Source organism: Magallana gigas, chromosome 9, assembly GCF_963853765.1.
Source record: "Magallana gigas chromosome 9, xbMagGiga1.1, whole genome shotgun sequence".
In the NCBI taxonomy this organism is placed as follows: Eukaryota; Metazoa; Mollusca; class Bivalvia; order Ostreida; family Ostreidae; genus Magallana; species Magallana gigas.
Genome location: NC_088861.1, coordinates 18,577,581 through 18,599,679, shown reverse-complemented (window position 1 = coordinate 18,599,679; position 22,099 = coordinate 18,577,581). Strand labels below are relative to the sequence as shown.

Sequence of the window (22,099 nt, the reverse complement as noted above, 5' to 3'; positions counted from 1 at the left end):
AGTAATGTTTTAATTTATAAAGAATTTGTTGAGAACTCCATCTTGAATAACATCGCCGACAAAAAAAATCGATCGCTCTATATCGATAGACAATCAGCATTGTCAGTTTTATGAGAATATCTCTGGTGATGTAATGATTTAGTCTGTTTGCATTAGTATTCCCTTAAAGAATCGAATTTTTGGTTCTTGGATTGACATCTTGTTCTCTTTAATTATGTATGAATTGTAATTGAACATAATTTACTTCTTTCAATTTTAGATAGACACAAATGATGACAAATAAAGTCAATGCCAAAATGCACAGACTGATCACCATTGCTTTTATTTTGTATGGTTTTAATATAGATGGACAGCTCGGCGGCATACCTGAAATAATATATTTTGCAGTTATATTTATAAAAGTAAATAATCATCCTTCCATTACATTTTTACCGCATAACAATAAACAATATAAAAATTCAATCGTTATTTCATTATTGCATGTTTGTGATTATCAGATATCAACAATGTAAAATGACTGACACAACGTTGATATCTCATCAACTAGATTTGAGTGATTCATACATAGTGAACGTTCACCTTCTTTTGAAGAGTTATGGACAGATGTTCCAGATGTTGAATTATACAGAACATGTTTATTGTCTTCAACAGCCCTTTTATGCGTTACACCTGAATAAAAACGTTATTCATCAATAGATTCAGTGGTCAATAGAAACGTGGGAACGAACAGACAGGCCAGCAAACAGATAAACAAATAGACAGCCAGAAAGAATATTGGTATTGTATTGATAAGGTTTTTGTCAATATTAAATAAACATTACTTTTTTCTGGACATCCTGTGATATGATTGCAGTTTTGTTTTGTACAAGACAAGCATTCTGATTGGCAATCATGTCCGTAGTTAGGATAGCGACATGGTAAGTTACATCCGGGAAAATAGTATCCTGGTAAACAGTCTATTTTGGGATAGAAATTAAAAGAAATTGATTAACTATGAGAACTGACGTAGTCTGTATCATCTGATATTGTTTGATATGATAACAATTTATTGCATAAATAGTCGGGAAATATTAAAGATTTATTCCCTAAAAATGTATAACTATAACATGTAAAAATTATCTTGAATCTCAACGACGATTTAGTTTAAAATATGTTTTAATTATTTCAATGACATATCACAAGCTATTGGAACCTATACCAAGTCATGTAAACCAAATTTAATTGCGCAATAATATCTAGTCTCTGATATTTTAAAAAGAACAAGTTCTAGCTTGTGGTGTCCAGTTTCATCACATAAATATAATATCGCTAGCATGAAACTAAATTGATAAAAATGATGCAATGAAGGTTTCTTACTTTCAAATGATTCTGCTGCATATATCATCGGTAACTCGACGGGAAATATAACGAATTGTAGTCTCAAAGTCCTTAAAAAGAGGTCCATATTTCACAACTGATGTCTGAAATGAATGAACGTCTTTGGAAGAAAATACACGAGGACTAATTTACATGTATATGGGCAAATGTTTTTCAATTTGCCTGCAAAAGGAAACACGTGAGATTCAAGTTAAGGAACTTCCGAACATCAAGGATGTTAGCACATGGAACGTTAAACGATTCTTAACTATTCTATAATGTATCTAGTTTCCAGTGTTACTCTTAAATATTGTTCAATTCAGAAAAAAAGCACAGGGCGAAATTGTCATTGCAACCTCAACGATAATTAACATGTCTCTCATAAAAAAAAACTATTTTCATTTTGACAAAAATATTCAAATATCCGTAAAACCATACGACAGAAAACTTTGAAACAATTTAAAGTGAATGATTCTTACTGGTTTTTCCCAATTAAAGATATCTTTATAGTTACAGCTTATATTTATTCAAAAGGAAGGATCTTATTCTTTTACAAGCTAAGTTCTTGGTTGTTGTTTTTTGTCAGTTTTGTTTGTTTGTATGGGGTTTTTTTTTTGGTTTTTTTTTTTGGTTGCTTTTTTTTTGGGGGGGGGGGGTATTAAGGGGGGTCAGACTCAAAATAACATTACCAATTAAATGATCGGTCTCAGTTTACGTATTAAATCGTAAACAGATCAGTTTTCTTTCTTAGGTTCATGTAATCACCTCAAATATCAAGTAAAGATAACAAGTTACATGTTAATATTTCAATTAGCAAATTTGCAGTATTGGAAGTTGATAAAAAGATGCAGATCAAAAAATTTAAAGGGTGTTCTTGAAAATCCTTATTAATTGAGCAATGATAGTACGGGGTGAAATGTTACCGTACATACAACTCTAAATATACATATTTTGTTCTTTTTAGTTTGAATAAGCATTGTAAGATACAGATGAAATATACAGAAAGGTTTTTTTTTAATCCAAATTAAGTGAGCAATAACTTATATATATACGGGAAGCTTGTAAATGAAAAATAACAATAAATGTATAAACAAAGCTTTATCGTACCTTTCACAAAACAGTTCAAGCTCAACTAAGAAATACCTCGCAGAAATGCAACATTACGTCTTTAAAATATATCTATAAACTCCAAAAATATATATCTTTTATTATTTGGTTGTGAGGTCTAAATGTTTCCTTTAAATGATACTTACAAAAAATAAATTTGCTAAGCTTTGAATATATATATATTATGTATATGTAAATATTTTTAAATAGGTTATATCTTTATAATTTTCAAAAATATCTGTTATGGTTTTATAAAATGTATTATTTTCCTAAATAAATGATTAATGATAAGAAAAATATTTTTCGTTCATTATAATGAGTTTCACCAATGCTAATGCTAAAATGATTTGTGCGTTAAGTAATCACATTTTGCTTAAGTTGGTATGGGATACATGTCGATATTAATTTAGATACAAAAAGTATATCATAATCATAGTAATTTTGCCTGTTTATAATTTTAAAATTTTACAATACTTTTACACAAAAAGGTTTTGTTTTTAAATTTTTGGAAAGGTAAAAAAAAACAAAGTTCAAGAAGGATTCAATTCAAGACAAACAGACTCAAAGTTTATGCTCTATATCACTGCGCTAGGGAAAAATTAATTATTATATTACAGTTACTTTTATGGTTTATTTTGATGGGAAGTACGGAATAATATTGGGGTGTCAAATACGCCCATCCGCCGATTTCCCGAGATCACTCAAAACTTCACACCATAGCGGAAATAAACACTCATTCTGGCGCCAATTTTATGTAACATATTTTAATAACTACGACCAGAACTCAACTTTGAATTGCTTTAAAAAAGTTCTCATAATATATATTGAAAATATTTTAATTCAAAGTAATGTTAAGGCACTGGATTGTTATATAAATAGATGTGTACGTATAATGATTGAAATTAACATAGAAACTTTTCAATAAACTATGCATTGGGAATTCATACACAAATAATAACTTAAAGCATTATCTAAAAAAATATTTCGTGATTTGTGATAGTTTTTGTCTTATTTATTGTGTCTTTTCTTTTTCCTGTTTTGTTAGAGATCATGATAAACGTTCATTATAAAACATTTGTCAATAACTGATAAAAAAGGCTTTAATAAATTGATTTTTAAGGTATATATTACAAAAATCGTTAAAACTTGTGGGGCATACCAAAAAGAATATACATAATATGTAATATATATAATAATGAACGAAGAGTTTGTACGATGAGAGTAAAATAACGTGGAATGTGGTTATTCTTATCGTACAATAAATGTTTTAATTCTTTTTCGAAATTTTACAAACATGCACATGTTTGTGATAAATTAATGTCGGTGACACAACAATTTTTTATCAAGGATAGTTTCTAAATTTATAATTGATTAATGTATATCAATTCAACATAAACCTTCCTCTTAAGATTTTTAAACTTGTGTTGCAGCTATTGAAGTTAATGGAATAAATGGAAGTGGATTATTTTAACTATTGAAATTCGACATCTTTTACGTATGTGCTGCTAATCTGTATGAAATATTTTATTTTATTTTAAAAATTCAGAAACACATATATTCTTTTCTTCTTTATTAGATGAAAGAGTTGATTGGCAAAATGGGTTTACAAAATAAATCAATAATGCTAATAGAATTGAACCTGCTTTTGTGGATATTTAAATGATGTCATTTGATTATCTTACAATGTTATGATTTGTAAAAAAAAAAAAAAAAAAAGATTTATGCATGTACTTTAACACTTGTTGTCAATGAAAAGCCACCAGTTTGCTCTTCTGTGTGAGTACATGTAATACGAAAATATTTACATCTGGAAATGTTTTATTATATTACATTATTTGAGCAAATTGTTATTATTTCTACATAACGACACAATTAGGTCAAAAGGTCACCATTGCGCATGAATTATCTTTATTTTTACGCACAACTTTCTGACTGATGTTAAGAAGATCAAGTGATCAAGTCCCGACTATCGTCAGGAAATCACAATATCCTAAGCATAAATGATAAGTTTCATTTAAAATATAACAATTTCCCAAACAAGGTTTGATTCATTCTTTTTCCGCCGAAAAAAATATTCAAGTAATATCATGTGTAAGGGTTGGCATCGTAATAAGGCATCACTGGAAAACCTGCATTTGCAATTTAAAAAAGTAATTAACACACTCAGTTCATGGCTATCTTTTCCTAAAATTCCGGTCCTCAACGCGATCACAAATTTCCCGACTTTTTGTATATAGTTCAGTCATAATGCATGTCGACCATGCAATATCTAACACTTCTCTGCACGTATACCAGCTTCCTTCCGTAAACAAATTAAGTAATCTGTCTCTAATTTTTAAATAAAAAAACATGATCTTCTGTTTACGGTACGGTTTTCTCCGTAAATTCCTCTCTCTAAGCCAGTGCTCAATGGCTTTGTTTCCAAATTTCTAACTGTTCTGTGACTCTAACTTTGAAATAAATTAAGTTTTCTAGTCAAATATTGTTTTATTGATTTGTTCTGTTAATAACATTCTTGCAACATTGCTGAAAATTGTTGTTACGCCATGTGAATCGAATTGTCTTTTTTAGGTCAACACATAAAATTATGCATGGGGGCTTTATGGGATTTGATCACATGATGTACCTATAGTTATATCCAAATATACATCGGTAAAGGAGTCTATTGGTAAAAAAAAGGATTTGTTGGCAACGACACTTTTATTTACGAAACAATGGTGCAGTACATACATATTCAATCATTTAAAAAATCGTATTTCATTCCTTGTCTTGACAATTTGTTTTATATATTGTCGGTTGTATTTTATTTTATGATAGTTCGTTTTTCTTTATTTTTAGATAAATGCCAATGATGACAAAGAAAGTAGCTACCAAAATGCAAATACTTATCAACATTGCTTTGTTTTTATGTACTATGCAGTTTAGCGGCATATCTGAAACAAGAAATTACTGACGATGAATGGCTTTAATATGTAAGAGTAAATTAACATCGCGCCATCAATATTCTTACCATTTGATAAACAAATGAACACTATTGAAATTTCATTATTAAACGTTTTTAATGTCAAATATTAACGCTGTTATATGACTGACATAAAGTTGTCATATCAACTACATTTTTACACTTATTAAATCAGTATTTATGATTTAATTAAAACATACCTGTTGAATTATTTCCTTTCCCTGAAAAACTATTGACAGATGCTGAAGTATGTAGAAATTGAGTCGTGTTTGCAACAGGCATAACATTTGTTGTATCTGAATCAAAACAATATACAATTTAAGTGCATCATTGAGGGAATCATCAAGATTCCAGTTCCCCGAGAGCAAGTCTATTTCCCGAGGCAAAGCCGCCTTGCTTGAGAATCTTGCCGACTCCCTCAATGGTATACTTTAACTGTTTTATTATACCAATACAATCAATCAAAAAGGTTCAAGTTTACATGATTCTTCGTGTATCCAACAAGATAAAATTAATATAACGTCAGAGTAAATAAAATTAAACTGCACGCGCGTCGTACTGTGAGGTAGGCTAGTTATGTTATACGATAAAGATGAATAAGTATAGCCAAAGAAAAAGGACATAGCAACTAGAATTAAATCATATTATTATAAATATTCATGATTTTGTTCGGATTTTTATTTTTTTTGCCATTTGGTTAACAGAAATTACTCGGTGTTCAGAATAGGTTTGTATCAGTTCATCGAACCGACGCACCTTTTTGTAGGGAATCAGTCAGTTTTGCAGAGAATCAGTGTGTTTCCGGCGATTTTCAGGGAATCAGCGAAATATATCGAATAACTTTTACATTGTATATAGTGCAAAATAAGTAGCGGTACAATAAAAGTAATTGATCCGAGACAGACAAACAGAGATAGATGAAAAGATAGATAGATAGATAGATAGATAGATAGATAGATAGATAGATAGATAGATAGATAGATAGATAGATAGATAGATAGATAGATAGATAGACGCTTTACTCTTACGAATAAAAACTTAACAATTCAACGTAAGTATTACTTACTTGGTTCACATCCGCTGATATAATTGCAGTACTCTTTTTCAGTACACCTACATGCTGACTGACAATTTTGTCCATAATTTGGCTGGCGACAAGTTAAGTTACAGTGAGGTCCATAATATCCCGGTACACAATCTGTTAAATGGCAAGTGAAAATAACATGTACGAATACGAATTAGAAATTATTTTTCAACAACAAAAAATGGACAGGTGTAAATTATGAGCATTCAGAGGATTGTCACCTTTGCCATTCAACAAATCTTACAAATTCAACATGTATGGACGTTATTGTTATTGAATACAATTAAACAGCAAATTGGAAAGTGTAAGAAAACACATGTGTTTTTTTTTATCAATATCTCTTTCTTTTATATGAATAGCATATATAATTTTTTTTACTTAGTGTAATTCATTTAAATGATGAAAATAAAAATCATTTTTTGTTATACACTACGCACTCTTTGTAGACACAACATCTAAATCCACAAGTGATATGAAAAGGAGTATTATCCAAATATTCATGGAAAGGGGTCTCATTTTTGAAATCAGCCGTCTGATATAGAATAAAAAACCATTAGTGATTCACGTATTTGTTGAAATGTATCTAATTTCCTCCTTAATTGTAAATAGATACATATAAGTGGTTTCAAAATTGATATATTTCCCCCTCTCCTAATTCAACTATATTGTAAATGGAGAATTATGGACATGAGAAATACTAATTGATTTATGGTATCACCAGTTTGTTGGATGCACGTGAAATTGGCTATATACTCGCAACACTACAAGCGTACAGGTACATGTAGTTAGCCAAGTAATATGCTTAATTTTAAAAATAAATAATACACACAGGATTAATTAATTGTTATTGGAATATGAAAGAATCTTTGGTATTGTGTGGAATTATCCCTCTCCTGCTTAAGTGTACTATAGCTAGTAAATGCAACAAAAATATTGGAATAACCGTTCGCGTCCATTTTGAAAAATATACATGAAATATAGTCGTGTAGGTTTAAAATTTGTACGAGAAAGGTTAATATCAATCGAATTCTTTAAGAATTGTGATAAAATAATATATGGCTTTTTATATAAACAGCGCTTACACTTAAATGCTTTTTGACTGGAATTATAAATACAAGACAACTATTGAAAATTCATGTGTACAAAATGTACGAAATGTACATAAAATGCCACAAAAAGGTTTTACAAATGTTTGAAATTAACAAATACCAAAAATGTTGAGCTTGTAGTTCTAAAGAAGATATCGACACATGGTTAAATTATAGATTATAACAAATCAGAGTTTAATTTATCAAAAAGAAATGATTTGTGTGAATTTCGTCATATTAACGTTTCTTTTCTCTAAGCGCTCTTAAATCTAGGCATATATTGCATCACTTATGTTCTATAGTGCTTCCTGGTTTTTACTCGTACTATCGGCCTCGAACTTTTAGGCTTTTATCAAAACATATTACGTCTTTATATACTTGCATTAGTCATCCTTCACAGAATTCAAGAGACACATGTAAGACGTGCTTTTGTTTCAGGTTTTGCTATCCATTTTCTAATGTTACAGTTATGATGTCGTTTTGCCAAAAAAAATGTTTTATTGCGATTACATGTGTTTCAATTTCTTATGCATTTCAACTGCAGATGGAAATGTAAAGCGTTGATTATTTTTATGGATTTAATAAGCTTATAATGCGGCACAGAAAAAATCATTTCTTATAAAATACAGCAATAACTCGATCGTGCAAGTGTTTTCGAAAACATCCGACAATTATTTTATTTTATCTTACATCATTGATCAGTTTTGATTTGTTAGTTTTTTGTTTTTAATGAGTCAACTTATCATTATGCCAAAGAGAAAACGTCGAGAGTCCTCACCAACACCAGCAGCAAAGCCATGCGACGGAAGCGCCTCGCGACAGCCAGCTCTGTTGGTCCCACCAATCTGTATGATTTGTCAACCTTCAGCAGCCCAGATGACCTAGAATACATATGTCGGTCTGGCTCCATCCCAGTCAAATTGAGTCACATTTTTGTCATATTTATTACTTCACAAGCTTCAGCCAATTAAAACTTTAATTGCATTTATCTAAAAAAAAAAATAATAAAACAGATTTTAGGCACCATGGTTTAGACACCCCTAAGCACCTTCAATTCATATTATGAGTCTACAGGGGTTTTTTTTCAACTATATTTAGAACAGCATTAATCAGGTTTTTCAGAATTGATGAATTAGTACAAAACACAAAGCTGGATGCGAGGCATGCGAGGCATGCTATTCATGTGCAAAATGTTTCGTATTCACCACTTAATAACGCAATTCAAATGGTCCTTCAGCATTCAAAGAGTGGGCAGGCGGATAGGAAAGCAACCATTTAATTTAAGTGTAATATATAGTTATAAGTTATATTTCTTTGCTTAATTATATAAGACGGTAGGTGCTTTCATAATAAACCTAAATTATTGAAGTTGAACATCTTGTTTAATGTATTTTTCATGTGTTAGATCATTAGGAAATTTGTCATGCAAGAAAGACTTGCCATGACACTGGTCTTCAGATAGATAGACACATTAATTAATTTTCTGGCAAAGCAAAGAAGCCGTAAGGTGGGGGTCTTCTTTACTCTAAGATTAAAACATGGCTTAAGGTGAAAGATCCACCTCAGATTTTGGACATATATTGCGGGGGCAACAATATCCTTGTGCAACATGCGGCTAAATTAATCAAATTGTGCATTAGTATAATTCAAACTGCAAAACATTTCCAGACAATTGCCAATCACCACTTTAATTAGGTTCCAGAATTTGTCCCGGGAATCGCTTCAAAAAAGTTTAGGAAGCGAACAGATAGGACTGTTGCATTTTTACAAAAAAGGTTGGATAGAGAATACATATACATGTAAGATTTCCAGAGTTTCGCATAGACAGTCCTGATTTGTTCGCTGCAGACAAAGTGGATCTTTCTGAACTGGGCAATGATTTATTTTTGCTTCGCTTCTTGTCTGACCAAAGTATGATATTTGTATTTACATATATACAATGCATTATAGATTGGGTGATAAAACAGTAAAGCATCTGGTCCCAGGACTCAAATTTTTGCTTTGCTTGCTTGATAGGATGTCCTGAAATGCAAGAATCGATGCATAGCTCCCACATATATAAACAGCCATGGCCAATCATCGCCAAACAAAACTTGATATAACATACTGTTTAGTTAGCATTTCATTAGGCGATTCCTCAAATTAATCTTGTTTCTGTATTTCATCTTTGATAATATCCGAATACTGAGTATATTAAATTTATGTACTGACTAGCATAAACATTTGCACAACTTTTTTTCAATCATATTGATCTTGGAAATCTTTGCCTATCAATTTTCGGAGATTTCAACGGAAAGTAGTTCACCGCATAATTGCCTGCAAATTACCAAGTGAATACAATATATTTATACCATCAAGAGAAGCAAATAAACAATGTTACCTTAAATTAAGCCAGCATCGGCTGATATTTTTAAAGATAGGTAGAACATTGCATTTAGATACACTATGAATCAACTAATGCTACAAATTCAATAATATTGCCAAACAACATATTAGATGAATTTTAATAATATCCGACACTAGTTTGTTCTGTATATGATTGTATGTAGATTGTGATTGGAAGCGCTATATCTAGTTAAATAATTTTTCACTAAATATAAACATTTTTTCTGTGAAGTACATACGAAGAACTAGTGATTATATTGTTATATTTAATTCATAATCATGAGTTCATTCCATGCACACTGCTCTTCCTACTACCTCAATGAAAACATTGACAACTCAGTGGAGATCTGTAGCAGTTTGTAAACACATCTTTTTAACAAATCATAACTTAATTATTATTGATAGGAGATTATACCATTATCTTTAAATTGAGGGTAAATGTTATTCAACAACAATAAATACATTGTTAGTCGGAGATTAACCGGTTTTATATTCAAAATTCAAATTACAGTGATTTGAAATTTCTTTTGTTCTCACATTTAAGTGTTGAAAATGCAGAAAAGAAACTACTTATAACAGGATTGACCATCATGGTGTTTATGTTGGCCTGACGAAAGCTAATAATGTACAACTTCCCCATGACCAATCAAAATTCTTAATCTTACATCACAAGGTTCGTGAATGATGTTTTATTTATAATTGATCTTAAACCCAATCATTTGCCATTATTTGACTTTTTTGAAAATGCATAAAGTAGTTTATATATGAATGTGACTCTTTTTGCAAAACTGTTGATCAAGCCAATTATGGCTATTTTCCCGTAAATTCACTGCTTTGTAATTGTGAATAATTGCGTTATATCCCACTGCTGAAGTATCAAAAATGTCCTTGTTAAATATTCTAGAGTTATTTGCAAAATGCTTTTGATCGTTTTTCCATCTATTTATTTTTTACCTGAATGCTAAAAAATTTCAACCTTTATATGGGTTATAAAGGTGTAAATTTGTTAGCATTCAGATAAAAAAAAAGAAGAAAAGGAGGTATACTGTTTTACCCTTGTGTGTATGTATTTAGGTTATTGTGTCTGTCCATAACAAATTTAAGTTGCGTTTTTCTCAGCAACTATCTATTGCCTATATATGTTTTATATTTTAACACAACCTTTGGTTAGGTTTGCCATATAGTGGGATCCATTTTTGACAAATTGGACTTCAAATTTCTGCTAAATGACGATTTTGTTTGCTTTTATCTCAAATTTTTCAAACGAATGTTCATCAGAGATTTATCAGCAACTATTAATGTCAGATGATTGTATTTTTAATACACTCTTTGTTCAAGCATGCTTTGCGATGGAATCCATTTTTATAATAATCAGACGACAACTTCCTGTTAATTAACAACTTTGTTTGTTTTTTGCCTAAAGTTTTAAACAAACTTCCTTGAAAGATTTTTCAACAGCTATTAATTGCAGGTGCTTGAATTTTTTGCACACTCTTCATTTAGAAATGACATATGGTGGGATTTATTTTTGTAATTATCAGACGTCAACTTCCTGTAAAAAAACCGAATTTGTTTATTTAATTGCAGATGCTTCAATTTTTAACACACTCTTTGTTTGGGTATGACTTGTGGTCGGATCTTTTTTGTGAAAATCAGACGTCAACTTCCTGTAATGAGATAACTTTATATATGTTTATCCAAATTGTCAACAACTTTTTGTGGCAGATGCTTGAAATTTTAATACACCTTATATTTAAGCATGCCATATGTTGAAATATTTTTTCTAAAAACTCGATGTCAACTTCTTGTTAAATGTCGACTTTGCTTATTTTGTTTATTAACAATAGAGCGGGGTGTCACTAGTGGGCATCTGCACACAGATATCTTCAGTTGTTATTCTTATGCAATTGCTTTGTATTATTTCCCTTTACTTACCAAAGCTTAGATGATTTTTTTTTAATTTAAGGATTAATCAGTCACAGACAATAGACTGAAGAAACATATCTCGGCAACGTAAAGGATAGATGATAATATTATTTGCTAATGTATCAAATGAATTTAAAATCTGAAAAAATATACCATAATTAATGTCTATATGATGAATGATTGACATGAGCAATGTTAGCTCATCTATATAAATAAAAGGTTCTTTATAAAGTAAAAAAAAAAAAAAGAATGCATCGTGCAGGTCTAAGGTTTGCGATATCAACAAATACTAATATTTGATACGAGAGAATACTAGAGGATACTTGTGTGACCATGGTTGTGGGGGTTGTAGTATTTTTTTGGTTGTTGTTGATTGTTGCCATACATTTGTTATATTATAATGTTTATATTCTCATGCTATTAAATTTGACACCTTGTCTTTTGCTGGTGATGCATACTGAAAAGGGAAGCGAAGAAAAGTACAAAACGCATAATCAAGAACACATTTTTAACATTGAATCTTGGATAGTGACTTTTAATTTTACTTTTCGGTCCATGATAACAAGATTCACCGACTATCATTAAAAGTATGGTACCTTCCTTGGTAATTTTTCTATCGTAAGATTAAATACTTTAAAATGTACTTGGTAACCTAGCTTAAACAGTCTGTTAGATCTGTTATTAATAAAATATATTGTAAGTTTGCAGCAATTATAATTTATAATGAAAACGTTTTAAGAAAACAAAAGAATAAACCAAATTTATGGCAAATGAAATGTTTACTGAATCAAATCGTCTAGCTAACTTTCGCATTACGCTAAATCATGATCATATCTTGGTCGTTTTAAAATAATAGTGTTTAACTTATGTCATGAATACAGATTATTTCTTTATCACATTGAATAATCTGATTTAGTTGACAACGGTTCATAGGGTTGTCAGCATAGTGTGCCGAAGTAACATAGGTTCGAGTTAACATCCCTTTCTATTGTGTACAATGTATCTAAATTATCACCTGAATTCGTTTAACGCCTCGTGCTAAGACTGCCGAATCACAGCGTTCCCTCTCACCCTTCCAATAACCTTAAATTTCAGTTGCTAGCCCATTGTTTAATTTACATAACCTAAATGTTGAAATGTGCAATGATCTGCTGTGAGCATTTTTTTAGGCATATGGGCTCTCATTACAGACAAAACCTTGTTGTCCATACATACCACCTTAACAAACGCAATATGGCTGGACTTTTCACAGAAGACTCTCAGGACTCTTTTGATAATGAATTTTATTCTTTTTATCGCATTGTATTGTGGGGAATGTCTTAGGGTGTTAATGGGTAGTTTTCAAATTTTGTCGCCTAGGATTCGCCACCCAATCTGAAATTTGGGCCACCCTAGTTCCACATACTTCGTGCCCTCTCCACCTTTAAACTCAGGAGGAGAGTCTTAGTCAAGGGATACACGCCACTTGCATCACCCACCAGGAGCAATCCGGGAAAATAGGCAAACGGATAATTTAAAGACTCATTAAAGCCAGATGAGTGGCGTGTTCAAATTTTTTGATTTTGGTATAAATGTCTATGTAAGGTCATCGGTTTGTCTGAAATACTTTGTTAAGTTGGTATCGTAGATATCCTCTTGGGCCCTCTGGTTTATATAATTTGGCCATTTATCTTCCATTTCTTCATTTCTATATTGTTTATGTGTATCGTGATGTATTTTTTGCTGTTGATGTAATATACAAGTAAGATATTTTGCGTGTGATAAATTGTCTAGGAAATATATCATATACAACAAACATTTAATGTCACTTCAATAGATTTACCAGGCGTTGCAAATAATATTTGTTGCGAACCAGTTCGTAAAATTTCACGATTTCATGGTTTTTTGAAATCGCTGTCAAAGCCTCTGCCAGTTTATAAGTGGTATATACCATATTGAAGTCATCATAAGTTAAATTTTAGTTTTCAGTATTTAATTTATTGTCTTTATTTACATTACAGTCAAACCACTCTTCCTCTGGAAAGAATTAATAGATAGAAGTAAGTGATGAAAAAAATCATTATTATAATTATCATACAAGGGCACCACTAAGCGGAGCATCCTCTCGCGATATAAGTTGTTGTGTGGGGGATGCATTATTTAGGAATATATAGTTATGCAAATGTAAATGAGGAGACAACATTCTACTAACCCTTTATTACAACAAAAACTATTTTTGTCTTTACCTTTACTAGATCTAAATCCAAAAAAACTTTTTCTTTACCTGTACTAGATCTAAATCCAAAAATATCTAGATGTTGATTTTAACTGGTTACTTTTAATTTTGTTTCACGGAATTAGTTATAATTTTTAACAGAAATTTTATGTACGACTTGACAATAACAGAAATTTTATGTACGACTTGACAATAATTGTCAAGTCGTACATAAAATTTCTGTTAAAAATTGTGTTATTTTAACGATATATCAAAAAGTACTCAACTAACTGACTTGAAAATTAATAGAGTTTGTCCTGTTACTATGCCAAATAAGTGTACGAAGTCTGATAAATATCCGTGTAAGGGTTTTCTTTAAAGTAACAATTACCGCAATAGAGCACTGTGCTACTTATGGTGCAACATTAAATACATGTATCGTTGCTTTTTACATAAGCAAAATAAACATCTTAAAAAAGATGGGGGTGTGACAATCACTGTTCATATCGAACACACCCGATTTTATTTTTCCCATAATTCTTTGCAACGTGCTTGGCCGACCCTAACAATAGGCGCTAAGTTATACCCGGCCGAGCTGTCCAGCGATAAAGACGTGCTTAGTGTGTGAAGGGGGTATCGTGTTAGAAGCCTGTGTGGCATGTTTTAGTTTCACAAGTTCAGCATTTGACGCGGACACGGATAGCTGACCGTGGTAAGTATTTATTTAGTTTGGTGTAGTTTATTTGTAAATTTTTGCCTTTTTATTAGTATTACGCAGTCGTCCTATAAAGTCACCTTGACCATTGTTCACTGTAGAGTTACCTGTGTGTTCACTGATGTGTGACTTTAGCGAGAGTGTTTAAATGGAATTCGTCTTTTTCTATAGTACAGTTTTTGCTATTGCTGTATAAAGAAACGGTGATTTAAAGGGCTATTTTCTATGCGTTATTTTATTTTACAATTTATTGTCACTTTTTCCACTTAACAACTTGGGCGGAAGTGCGTCACCGGAAGTCTCAGACGCCATATTGTTTACTGTAAACAAATAACTTAGTTACCATATACTTACAATATTTTGAGATGTTGCCTTTAATATAATACTATTTATACATTATCATAGTTTGATACTATCAGTGAGATACTTATATGATGTATTATACAATATTGTTTTTATTATGGTGTTATGGTGTCACTTGTACACTTATTGTAGTGTCATATTGTTGATGTTGAGAAGATGATGATGTTATGGTGATGTCGATGACTACGATGATGATGATGGTCATGTCGATGATGATGGTGTAGATGATGTCGTTCATGGTGAAGTCGATGACGATGCGATGTTCATGTTGATGACGACGATGATGTTATGGTGATGACGACGATGATGATGGTCATGTCGATGATGATGAAGTAGATGATTATGGTGATGGCGATGATGTCTATTATGATTATGGTGTTGTAGGCGATGATGTTGACAATAGTGTCAATGATTATGATGACGATGGTGATGATGATGATTGTGGTGACGAAACTACTCTAGTTGTGGTTGTCCGTAGTTGGTCCAGGACTACAGCCCCGGAGATTCGGACACTCTTCTAATTTATTTTTGGTCATTTGTATAAACATCATATTTTTTCTTGTTGAGTGAAAGTTGTGTGAGTGTTTGTGTGGTTTAGTGTTTATATTTCTATCTTTTCTTTCTTTCTCTTATTTTTTTTGTTATTAAATTTTGTTAAATTTAAGATGTCTTGTTGTTGTTTGGAGTAGCCTCCGCTCATCCCGTTACAATTGGTGGCAGCGGTGGGATGAGTTGACTCCTCCAGATACTACAAGATATCTTTATAAGTGAACAGTTGCCAAGGTTTATTTTATTTTTCATTTTTTGATCTTTTTTGTAGTACATGTAAGAGCAAGTGTAGGTCGTTGTTTCCTTTTCCCTTGGTGAGTACATTACGTTAGGCAGATTGTTTTGTTAAAAGTTGAGAAGTTAGTCCCTTTATGAGATAATTTTGAGGTAAGTTGGTCTGTCAGTCAATGCACCATGTCTACTGTCAAGGAGATGCTGGAGCTACTTGAAGTGGGGACCAAGATGGGGATGAAGGATGAAGACCTTCAACAATTCGTGAAGGACGAACAGGCCAGAATGCGGGACGAACGTGAGAAACATAGAGTCGAGAGACAGGAGGAGAGAGACCGCGACTTCAAACTACAGATGGAGAAAGAGCGCGCCGCAAGAGAACATGATGAGCGAGAGCACGCCCGATTGAGAGAACATGATGAGCGAGAGCACGCCCGATTGAGAGAACATGATGAGCGAGAGCACGCCCGATTGATAGAAGAAAAGAGACATCAGCAAAAACTAGAAGAACTGGAACTTGATCACAAACTGCAACTCGAGAGATCTCACATGAAGCCGAGTGTTGTGACTAAAGAGGAGAAAGAAACTTCTCAAGTGATAAAAGGACCAAAACTTCCTCCGTTTGAGGATTCGAAAGACAACATTGATGCGTACATTCAAAGATTTGAGATATACGCAACAACGCAGAAATGGAATAAAGACACGTGGGGGACTCATCTTAGCGCATTACTCAAAGGAAAGGCACTGGATGTGTTCGCAAGACTCTCACCCGAAACAGCACTTGATTTCAACGAGTTGAAGAACGCCCTGTTGAAACGATTTGACATGACGGAGGACGGTTTCCGCAAGAAGTTCCGATTTTCAAAACCAGACGGAAGTGAAACTTTTATGCAATTTTCTACCAGACTGGACAGTTACCTTGAGCGGTGGATTCAGCTGTCTAAGACTAACAAGACATTCGATGATCTGAAGGACTTGTTCTTACGTGAACAGTTTTTATTGTGTTGCTCGAAAGAACTTGCCTTATTCCTAAAGGAGAGGATTCCTACTTCGATACAAGACATGGCGCGATACGCGGACCAGTTTGCTGAGGCCAGAACAGTGACATCCTCTTCACTTACGCAAAAACCGCTCTTTGACAGACGACAGCAGTCCGATAGACAACCGCCGTACAAAGATTCCGTGCAACAAAACCAATCTGGAAATGCAGTAAAGTGTTATGAGTGCGGACGACAAGGACATAAAGCCTTTAACTGCAACTTCCGCAAAAGTCCGAATAACAGGCCGTTTAATTCGAGCGAGAAACAAGAAACAACACCGAAACATACTTACCCTAGTGATTTTCAACGTGGGTCGTACAATAATGGGAACCATGGATATCCAGGACGCGGTAGAGGTCGCCAAGGAGCCGCGAGTGTCGTCGAGAAACATGGAAACTTACCGTGTGTTGGTGATTCGGTTGCTTTCTGTGAAACGGAAATGCCAGTTGTGAAGGGATGTGTTGGCAATAAACTAGTGACTGTGCTAAGAGACACAGGTTGTAGTGGTGCCGTTATTCGTAGAGAACTGGTAAACGATGATCAACTAACAGGGACATCTCAACGATGCAAGTTAGCAGACGGTCGTATTATTGATTCAGATGTGGCTAGAATTGATGTCGATACTCCTTACTTTACCGGAAGTGTTGATGCTTGGTGCTTTGATTCGCCTTCGTACGATCTTATTCTTGGTAATATTCGTGGAGTAAGGAAACCACATGAACCAAATCCAGCCTGGATTCATTCCGTTGAAAACACAGCAGCTGTTGAAACGCGTGCGCAACTGAAAAAGAAACAGTCTCCATACAAACCATTGAAAGTACCGGAAGCAATACGGGATGTATCGCCGGAGGATATCTTACAAGAACAACGAAACGACGAGACACTGAAAAAGTTATGGAGCTTAGCTGAGAGTGGACAGCTTAAACATTTCAGTGACGGCGGATTTTCAAAAATGTGTGAACGGAAGCAAATGTTGTTCAGAGAATTTTGCAGTCCCAAAGTGTCCAGTGGAAAACTTTTCCGACAGTTAATCGTTCCCCGGGAATACAGAACTATCGTTATGAAGATAGCACATGAAACGCTGATGGGTGGTCATCTGGGATCAAAGAAAACAACCGACAGAGTAGTGTCCGAATTTTACTGGCCAGGAATTCAGTCAGATATTAGACGGTTTTGCAGATCATGTGACGTGTGTCAGCGGACTATTCCAAAAGGAAAAGTACCTGCAGTACCGTTAGGACAAATGCCGCTAATTACAGAAGCGTTTCAACGAGTAGCAGTTGATCTTATAGGCCCTCTCCAACCAGTTACCGACAAAGGGAATCGTTACATTCTGACGCTTGTCGATTACGCAACCCGTTATCCCGAGGCTATTCCACTTCCTGGAATTGAGACAGAGCGAGTAGCGGAGGCACTGGTAGACATCTTTAGTAGATTAGGAGTTCCGATCGAGATGCTAACAGATCAAGGATCGCAATTCACATCGGACGTAATGAAAGAAGTGAGCCGTCTGTTGTCATTTAAACGGATTACTACTACTCCGTATCACCCCATGTGTAATGGACTCGTCGAGAAGTTCAATGGTACGTTGAAACAGATGCTAAAGAGGATGTGTGCTGAGCGACCAAGAGACTGGGATAAGTACATCAACCCATTACTCTTTGCATACCGTGAAGTACCACAGGAGAGCCTTGGTTTTTCGCCGTTTGATCTTCTCTATGGACGTACTGTTCGTGGTCCGATGACAATTCTTAAAGAACTTTGGACAAAGGAAATTCCTGACGAGGACGTTAAGACAACGTATCAATACGTACTTGACTTACGCACACGATTGGAAGAAACATGTGACATAGCTCGCCAAAACTTGGAGAAAGCTTCAAAACGTCAGCGCAAGTACTACAACAGGAAAACGCAAGGTCGTCAGATGAAAGAGGGAGACACAGTGCTGGTTCTTCTACCGACAAAGTCAAACAAACTCCTCATGCAATGGAAGGGACCTTATAGTGTAATACAGAAGATAGGACATATGGACTACAAGATCGATATGGGAGGCAAGCTGAAAACTTTCCACGCAAATCTTCTTAAGAAGTATGTTGAACGAGATACATTGAACTGTGGTGTTTTGTCAACATGTGCAATTTCACTCATAGACTTTAGTGACCTAGATGATGATGAACAACAGGACTCTATTCTTATGCCACCTGTTACTCAAACCGAAACAGCAAAGGACATAAAGTTTGCAGACAGACTAACACCAGATCAGTTGGAAACTGCTAAATCACTGTGTGATTCGTTCTCAGATGTATTTACGGATATACCTGGAATGACGAACTTAGTGGAGCATAAGATTGTTGTGACGTCGTCTGAACCTGTGCGTGTGAAACCATATCCAATTCCGTTCAGTACAGAGAAAACAATTACAGAAGAAGTTCAGAAAATGCTACAGTTGAATGTGATTGAGCCATCATCTTCCCCTTATTCAGCTCCAGTTGTCATAGCTCGGAAGAAAGATGGAACGAATCGATTTTGCATTGATTATAGACGACTGAACTGTGCTACGGTATTTGATGCAGAACCAATGCCCAGTCCAGAAAGCATATTTTCCAAAATGACCGGAAAGAAGTTTGTGTCAAAGATAGACTTAAGCAAAGGATACTGGCAAGTACCGATGGCTGACGAGAGTAAGCCGCTCACAGCCTTTTCCACACCATCCGGATTGTACCAATTCAGGACAATGCCGTTTGGTCTTGTAAACGCGCCGGCAACATTTAGTCGTATGATGAGAAAACTACTTCAAGGTATGAACGGCGTAGAAAACTTTATCGATGATGTCATTGTTTTTACAGATACCTTTGAAGAACATCTACACATACTGAAGACTGTGTTCGAACGACTCAGAGATGCGGGACTTGCGGCCAGACCGACAAAATGTTTCATCGGATTTGACAAGATTGACTGTTTGGGACATATGGTGGGCAACAAGTGTCTAGAACCAGAACAGGACAAGATTGATGCAGTTAGAAATGCGCCAATACCACAAACCAAGAAACAGGTTCGTGCCTTCCTAGGCTTAGCAGGATTCTACAGAAAGTTTATTCCGAATTTCTCTGCGATAGCCATTCCACTTTCTGATCTTACGAAGAAGGGCCAACCAAATAAAGTTATTTGGACTGAAAGTCAGCAACGAGCTTTTGATACATTGAAACACATGTTATCAGAAAGGCCAATATTGAAGTTGCCAGAATTTAATGAAACCTTCATTTTACGCACGGACGCTGCAGATGATGGGATAGGTGCCGTGCTGTTACAGATGGAGGATGACGAGAAACTACCCGTAGCGTACGCCAGTAGGAAACTTCGTTGGGCTTTGCAGCTTCAGCCATACCGCTTTAGGATCATTGCGATCAAAGGAAGCGACAATGTGGGTGCGGATTACCTGAGTCGTCAGTGAGATGTATAGTAGACAGTACAGGTATGTATATAGGTTTTATTGTAAATACGTGAGAATTTTCAAAATTCAGTGATTGTTTATTAGCTCACCTGAACCGAAGGTTCAAGTGAGCTTTTCTGATCACCCGTTGTCCGTCGTCCGTCCGTCCGTCCGTCCGTCTGTCTGTCCGTCCGTCTGTAAACTTTTCACATTTTCAACTTCTTCTCAAAAACCACTGGGCCAAATTTAACCAAATTTGGTACAAAGCATCCTTATGGAAAGGGAATTATAAATTGTTAAAATAAAGGGCACAGCCCTTTTCAAAAGGGAGATAATTGCAAAACAGTAAGTATAGGGTGCATGTCTTTAAAAATCTTCTTCTCAAGAACCACTGCACCAGAAATGCCAATATTTACACAAAAGCTTGTATATATAGTGAAAATTCTAAATTGTAAAAATCGTGACCCTCGGACCAAAACTGGGGCCCCAAGCGGGGTTCAAAGTTTAACATAGAAATACATAGGAAAATGTTTTAAAAATCTTCTTCTCAAGAACCACTGCACCAGAAATGCCAATATTTACACAAAAGCTTGTATATATAGTGAAGATTCTAAATTGTAAAAATCGTGACCCTCGGACCAAAACTGGGGCCCCAAGCGGGGTTCAAAGTTTAACATAGAAATACATAGGAAAATGTTTTAAAAATCTTCTTCTCAAGAACCACTGCACCAGAAATGCCAATATTTACACAAAAGCTTGTATATATAGTGAAGATTCTAAATTGTAAAAATCGTGACCCTCGGACCAAAACTGGGGCCCCAAGCGGGGTTCAAAGTTTAACATAGAACTACATATGGAAAATGTTTAAAAAATCTTCTTCTCAAGAACCACTGCACCAAAAATGCCAATATTTGCACAAAAGCTTGTATATATAGTGAATATTCTAAATTGTAAAAATCGTGACCCTCAGACCAAAACTGGGGCCCCAGGCGGGGTTCAAAGTTTAACATAGAAATACATATGGAAAATGTTTTAAAAATCTTCTTCTCAAGAACGACTGCACCTGAAATGCCAATATTTACACAAAAGCTTGTATGTATAATGAAGATTGTAAATTGTAGAAATCGTGACCCTCAGACCAAAACTGGGACCCCAGGCGGGGTTCAAAGTTTAACATAGAAATACATAGGAAAATGTTTTAAAAATCTTCTTCTCAAGAACCACTGCACTAGAAATGCCAATATTTACACAAAAGCTTGTATATATAGTGAAGATTCTAAATTGTAAAAATCGTGACCCTCGGACCAAAACTGGGGCCCAGGCGGGGTTCAAAGTTTAACATAGAACTACATATGGAAAATGTTTAAAAAATCTTCTTCTCAAGAACCACTGCACCAGAAATGCCAATATTTGCACAAAAGCTTGTATATATAGTGAAGATTCTAAATTGTAAAAATCGTGACCCTCGGACCAAAACTGGGGCCCCAAGCGGGGTTCAAAGTTTAACATAGAAATACATATGGAAAATGTTTTAAAAATCTTCTTCTCAAGAACCACTGCACCAGAAATGCCAATATTTACACAAAAGCTTGTATGTATAATGAAGATTCTAAATTGTAGAAATCGTGACCCTCGGACCAAAACTGGGGCCCCAGGCGGGGTTCAAAGT

General features: G+C 34.3%; 1 protein-coding gene and 2 long non-coding RNA genes across 4 annotated transcripts; 1 reads left to right on the top strand and 2 right to left on the bottom strand.

The window, feature by feature from the left end:
• On the bottom strand, positions 1-1,656 carry LOC136271148 (uncharacterized). The gene is made up of 4 exons (XR_010708994.1): positions 1,357-1,656; positions 822-956; positions 580-669; positions 1-366 (listed from the first exon to the last, which is right to left on the bottom strand). It is a non-coding gene; the product is annotated as an uncharacterized lncRNA (long non-coding RNA).
• A 2,775-nt stretch (positions 1,657-4,431) lies between these two features.
• On the bottom strand, positions 4,432-7,051 carry LOC117691365 (uncharacterized). Its single transcript, XR_010708999.1, has 4 exons — positions 6,947-7,051; positions 6,492-6,623; positions 5,626-5,721; positions 4,432-5,396 (listed from the first exon to the last, which is right to left on the bottom strand). It is a non-coding gene; the product is annotated as an uncharacterized lncRNA (long non-coding RNA).
• Positions 7,052-14,590: 7,539 nt separating this feature from the next.
• On the top strand, positions 14,591-20,353 carry LOC117686144 (uncharacterized). Of its 2 annotated transcripts, none has more exons than XM_066070888.1 (3): positions 14,591-14,814; positions 15,313-19,658; positions 19,847-20,353. In XM_066070888.1, coding segments are annotated over exons 2-3 (3,516 nt in total). In that variant the 5' UTR covers positions 14,591-14,814; positions 15,313-16,143; the 3' UTR covers positions 19,848-20,353. The 2 variants fall into 2 exon arrangements, with proteins under 2 accessions (XP_065926960.1, XP_065926961.1); XM_066070889.1 differs by having other exon boundaries at positions 14,919-19,658.
• Positions 20,354-22,099: the final 1,746 nt, after the last annotated feature.

Coding starts and splice junctions, on each gene's coding strand:
- LOC117686144 (XM_066070888.1), top strand. CDS start 16,144: ATGTCTACTGTCAAGGAGATGCTGGAGCTACTTGAAGTGGGGACCAAG.